General features: G+C 33.3%; 1 protein-coding gene across 2 annotated transcripts in view; it reads right to left on the bottom strand.

The window, feature by feature from the left end:
* Positions 1-287: 287 nt before the first annotated feature.
* Positions 288-6,000, bottom strand: part of LOC110028269 (immune-associated nucleotide-binding protein 9-like) — a 51,606-nt gene continuing 45,893 nt past the window's right edge. For both annotated transcript variants that reach the window (XM_020730044.1, XM_020730043.1), the window contains 2 exons: positions 543-690; positions 288-449 (listed from right to left, as the gene is read on the bottom strand). In XM_020730044.1, the coding sequence (XP_020585703.1) occupies positions 403-449; positions 543-690 (195 nt within the window). In that variant the 3' untranslated portion in view covers positions 288-402. The remainder of the gene's footprint in view (positions 450-542; positions 691-6,000) is intronic.

Below are 6,000 nucleotides of genomic sequence, written 5' to 3'. Positions count from 1 at the left end.
CGATTGAATCATAGTTCTCTTCTCATGCAATAAAAATCATCTTTTAAAAATTTTAAGAAAGAATTCATGCTCTCAATTAAAAATAAAGCAATCTCTTTATATATATATATATATATATATATATATATATATATATCTCGAGAATTATGATTATTCACTCAAAATTTGCCTCATTTTATTAAATCATGGAATAGAAACGGAAACCCTTTTAACCAATCATAGAAGAATGCAATGGAAGACATTGCCAAAAGTATATTGCATAATTTATTTTGCTATTGAATTCAACAACTAGATAAAGTCTTATATAATAAGTTTGGTGCAAGATCAAATGATCTTTGGAATTTTTGGGCCATTTTAATCCCAAATTATTTAATAGATAACTCCATTGACAAGTATTCCATATTAGCTTTGATCTCCTTCTCCATTTGAAGTCGACGAAAGGTTGCTTCCTAAATAAACATGAGAGATAATATCATGGATAAATTTACATGCCTGAAAGAAGAAATTTACATATATGAAAGATGGATCTGTCCAAAGTTTACCTTGAATTGAGAATGGTTTTCCATCATTGCTCGCAACAATGGAGTTGACAAGAGAGATCAAAAGGTTCACTTGCTCCTGTCTCTTAACCTTATCTTTGGTTTCGTTATTAAAAAGAACAACTCTATTTTTACATAAGTGAATAAGGTTCTACAAAACAATAAATTATCAAGATAGGAATGCTAGACACCTTAAGAAATTTTGTGAAAATATGTAATAAAATTTGAGTGGAAACTGAAAAGAGGAAAAAGCATGAGGCATATCATCATAGAACGACATGTTGTCTGAAAATAATGCATTATTTTTACATTTGAATAAACTACATGACAAACTTCAATCATTTTGAGAATAAAAATTCTAGAGTTGAAAATAAATTCATCAACAAAAACTAAAAAAACAAATCAGAAACACTTGTTTAAAACTTCTAAAGATCAATAAAACCATAAAGAGTACAGTTATGTTAAGAGTATGCTTAGTTGGGTGAAAACTCAATGTAGAAGAATTTACATAAAAGCAATTATTTTGTTTTTGGTGGCATTTCTTATGTAGGAATTTTACTTGCAAACAAAATCAATTTGTCTGACCAAGTAGGACGCTTACAGTACAACATAGTTAAATCTAGGAACTGAGTTGACTTGATCAAATTTTTGTTTTTTTACATAAAATAGTATAAACATTTTATATACTTAGCCTAAGCCCCATCCCTAAAAAAATGGAATATATTATTATGTCCAATCCAAACCTTGCTTCAAACATCATACTGCAAACTTGGAAATGGCCAAATATTTTCCCTCATGAGTTGTACAGCCATGTTGTTATTATGATACACAAATAGAGATCAAAACTAACCTTAGGATGTTTTATTTTTCAAAGGAAGTTTTTTCAATATGACCCCCTCTGACCGAAAGAAAGGAATTATTCCCCATATCATTAGACACATTAAACTGCTTTGATATGCCTTTTTCGCAAACATTTTCGTTCATTATGGACTCACACCTGAATAGTTGTCTAAGCATTTTATCATCTAAACTTACATGTATCATTTGTTTTGAGATGTAAATCTTTACATCAACATAGATAATGATTTATATATATATATAATTGTAGTTTTGTTAGAAGTGTTATCGACTCAATTTGTTGTTTTAAAATGTGTGTTATAATGGACGGTGTTGTCTGGCTATGCATATATAATGCATATCATTTTGAGTATTTGAGAATCTTGAACCATTCTAAGGGAAACAAGAGCTGCTTTTCAACCCAAGCTTAGTGTAACTTTCTTTGTGTCAAGTTTTTTTCTTCACTCCTGTTCGGTCAAGCATTCCAAGCTAAGTAAGAAAGTTGGCTTGATTATTTTGATGATAAGGATCATCATGGGGTAGTTCCAAATGTCTACCTTACATAATTCTATTTAGGTGCATATATAGAGTGCACTAGGAAGAATCTTTTGAAATCCATTTGGACAATATTGTTGTCGACACTATTTTGGTTGAGAAGTTGCTCATTGAATGCTGTCGGTCGCTAGAATCGAAATCTCGTCGCAGCACTACACCTCAAGTCATGTATCTATCCCGAAAGCTAAACACAAGACTTGAGGGCCGGGCTCAATCAAATAAACTAAGAAATATATGACATATGTTTAGTCTGTAAAAGTATTTTATTTATAAGCCGACAAGTTCCCCTATTTAATACGACGAGTTAAATAGGGTTTATATTAAGCCGGGTTCGGAAAAACTTCCTACAAGGACAATCTCATATAGTTAATTTCATCTTAGATAACCGAAGTCACTTAAGAAAACTCTCAATAAAAATTAAGGAATATTATCTTCAAAGAGGTCAAAAGGAAAGGATTTTTCAGCGAGATCGGACAAAGGGGTGTGAAAGGAGAATGACTCAAATTTGGAACATTTTGTTTTGGAATCCAAAGGAAGAGACTAGGGGATGTCATAGATCCAGAGGAGAACCTCATTGACTTCCCAAGCTACCCTATGGTTTGGCTTCAATTTTGAAGGGAAATATTTAAATGTTTCATCCTGTCAATTATATTACTTAGGGCTTATATTCATGTGAAACGATCATACAAATAACTTGGAAGATGTGAGGATTTAAGTCTTGACGAACGACAACCTCGGAATACTAAGACGACTTAGGGTTGCAACGTATTTAGTCGTGCTGCCCACAATGCTTGCTCTAAGCTCCTCATCATGACAATTTTAGGTTTTCTAATGTGTCAAGTTATAATATCAAATCAGATATCCTTACAGGTCATGGTTATTTAAATGTTATGGGGTATATTAAAGTTGATTAGAGCGACACCGGTTAGGATCTTACGGTCCCCTCGTTCTAGCACCACTATTTTCTTTCGGCTTCACTTCGTCTAAATGAATTTACTAAACTCAACTTAATGAGTTCCATACTTTCATTTAGATACTTTCATTTAGATAGAGATAGTGGGAAATCTCATTAACAACCATAGGTTACCTCCTCCAAGGGATTCCCTATCATCCGATAGAGATATTTAATTTAGTTACAATTTTGGTTTTTTGTGTTGCTTGTGATTAAATTTTGAGTTATCTTATATTTTAATTGTTGTGGGGGTAAATTTTATCTTTATTGATTTTTAGTTTGGTTTTGATTTTACGGCTATCCTAAAAGTTTTAGTTTTCATGCAGGGTGACATCATTGTTTAACGCAAGCTCAAGACAAGAAGTACAAAAAAGGTAAATGCAATAATTAAAAAACGTACATGTCGATTCTTCTCGTTCCTCCACCTGAAAGGTTAGTATTTGCAAATCATGTATATAATTTTTTAGGGAATTTAAATTACAGGAGTAGATAGTAGATGAAGGTTTAAGTAGATGAAGGTTTAGCTACCAAACCCCAAGTTGTGACTTTATTGAATCTCAAATATGGAAGTCCAATTAGCCCTTTAGAATGTCCAATATATTTCAAGATGCTCGAGGCATGACCCTGGATCTCTTGAAATATTCCGAGTTCATTTTGGTCTTATCATATTGTTTCATTAATCATCTGAGGTTGAAGTATGAGTACCCTGTTGCTCAGTGAAACTTGAAAATTTTGATAGGAGAATCTCAAGGAAAGTTTTACACATTTTGAACCATATTTTGTATTTTTAAAAATTTAGATTATTTTAATTATTTTTAATTCAAAATAAACCTTGAAAATGACATATTTTCACAAAAATAGTTTTTATTTTTAATAAATGTCTCTGAGCACAAGGAACTTAGAAAACTATTTTTTCATCATTTTTCTAAGTTTATTTAATTTATTATAATTATTTTTGTACAAAAAAAGTACAAAGTTTCTTTAAAAATCAAATTTAATGCTTAAACTAAGTCAAATGATTTTTAAATTTTTACAGTAAGTAAATATGATTTTTACACACAATTTAGAATTAATTTTGTCAATTTTTTTTATAAATATATAATTTACATAAATTAACACAAGATATACACACTTAAGTAAATGTAGAAATTTACAAAATTATTTAAACCATCATGTTATTTTTTCTAAGCTTATCTGACCATAGGAAACCTACTAAAATTATTCTCATAATTTTCCAAGTGATCTTTTAATTTATATAAATAAAATGACCACCTTAGCTTGAAAATTAAGGTTAGAAGCATAGAAATGTCCTCTAACCTTGGAAAAATCAAAGGACAGTCTCTGCCATGAGGAACAAAGCCTCAAAATTTCAAGCTATGGTGAGCAATGTTTGATCATAATGAATTAAAATACTCCAAATGTTTGATCATAATGAATTAAAATACTCCATAGGGTATTTAATTCATTAAAAATCAATGAATAAGAAAATAATTTTTATTTTTTGTCTACATTATTCTCCTCTGTTCACTGAGTAAGCGTGTTTTTTTCTTTTATTTTTATAATTTTTCTAGAGCAAGATATGAATTTTTGAAGTTCACATATTTAAAACAATTCAAAAAAATTTATTTTTTCAACTTATCCACGCGGCGCCAACGCATCCTACGGTGGCTCCAAACTCATAAGAGGCTGACTCCCACTCGTTGTGCTTTCCACCTAGGCATGCCACGCGGCTTGTGGTTGATGCACCAAGAGTCTATCCTGCTCGATCTCCTCCATCCATTGGATACACGCAAATTCGGACAGCTCCCTGTTATCTTCCATAAATGACTTAACCCGAGAACCATTCACACCAAAACCTTAAGATCTCTGCCTAGACTCAACCAAATCACATGGGGCCTGTTTATAGACCTTCATCTACTCAAGACGAACACATATATATGGTTAATCAAGTATGAAATCAAGCCATTACACATGGATAGTTAAAATAAGCTCGGTTTAGGTTTAAAGCTCAATACCTTTGTTTGAGAGGGGAAGCCTCAATCAGATGGTTCTGATATCTTCGGTTGAGTCCAACGAACCTCCAGATGAAGTCCCAAGCCCTAGTGAATTGTCTAGGTATGATTTCGACCAAAGTGGATTTCAGGTGTTGGTCTAGAGCTATCCTAGAGGTAGTTTTAAAGGGGGCTTTGATGGGGAATCAACTCCTCTTAATCAACTCCTCTTTCGATGGGGAATCAACTCCTCTTTCTCTAGAGATGGTGTGTGCATAATTAATTTGAGTTTAGTGGACTGTGGAGGTGTGGAGAAATTTTTCCTGATTTTGGGGCAATTTTAGTGAATAAATTGGCTATGTAGAGTGGCTATGGATGGTTGAGAGCAAGAGGATTACACTTAGGAAGGTTTGAAGAAGCTTTGGTGAGATTTTGACAGAGTTTCCCCAAGTTTTATAGCTCTCTCCTGTTTGGCTGTGGAGGAGGTGAGTTTTTATCGAGGGGCTTGGGATGGAGCTTAGGCCACTTTGTGGGTGCAATAAGCTGCTTATGTGGAGGGTAGAAGAGTTCCGAAGAACAATTGGGGTTGGACATATTGGCTAAGTTCAATTGGGTCTGAGTTTGGTGAGGTGGCTCTCGGTTTTGGCATTTTTTGGAGAGTAGGGTGGCTGGTGAGAGTAGAGGAGGTGGTCAGGTGAGCCAATGGGAGGGTTAATTATGATTAACCTTTAATGGTTTAGCATGATGGAGGAGATTTCTTAGTTAAGACCCAAAAATGGAATGAAATCCCATAATTTAGGGACCCATTGGTCCATAGCTCACTTAGGTGGATTTAGCGTGGTTCAGCCTAGTCTAGAGGAGGAGCTTAGTGGCTGTGGAGGTCCTTGGTTGACCAATTTAGTTTGATTAAGTTAATTTAAGTGAAAGGGTCTATTTGGGTCAAGTGGCTAGAAGTTGGGTTTGGGTTAGGTTATCCATGATATTGAGCTGCATTGATTGATCAATTTGGTGTAGATGATTGTCATGAGGATTTTATAAAAGATTTAGAGTGATTTTGAATTGGTTTGGAGGTTCAATTTGGAGGATTTTGGGCATATGGTCAATTTAGGGCTTTTGTTTTAGAATT

This window comes from Phalaenopsis equestris, unplaced genomic scaffold (genome assembly GCF_001263595.1).
Source record: "Phalaenopsis equestris unplaced genomic scaffold, ASM126359v1 Scaffold000507, whole genome shotgun sequence".
Classification (NCBI taxonomy): Eukaryota; Viridiplantae; Streptophyta; class Magnoliopsida; order Asparagales; family Orchidaceae; genus Phalaenopsis; species Phalaenopsis equestris.
Note: the sequence above shows the minus strand (reverse complement) of the source record. Positions and strands in the feature narration are given on the sequence as shown.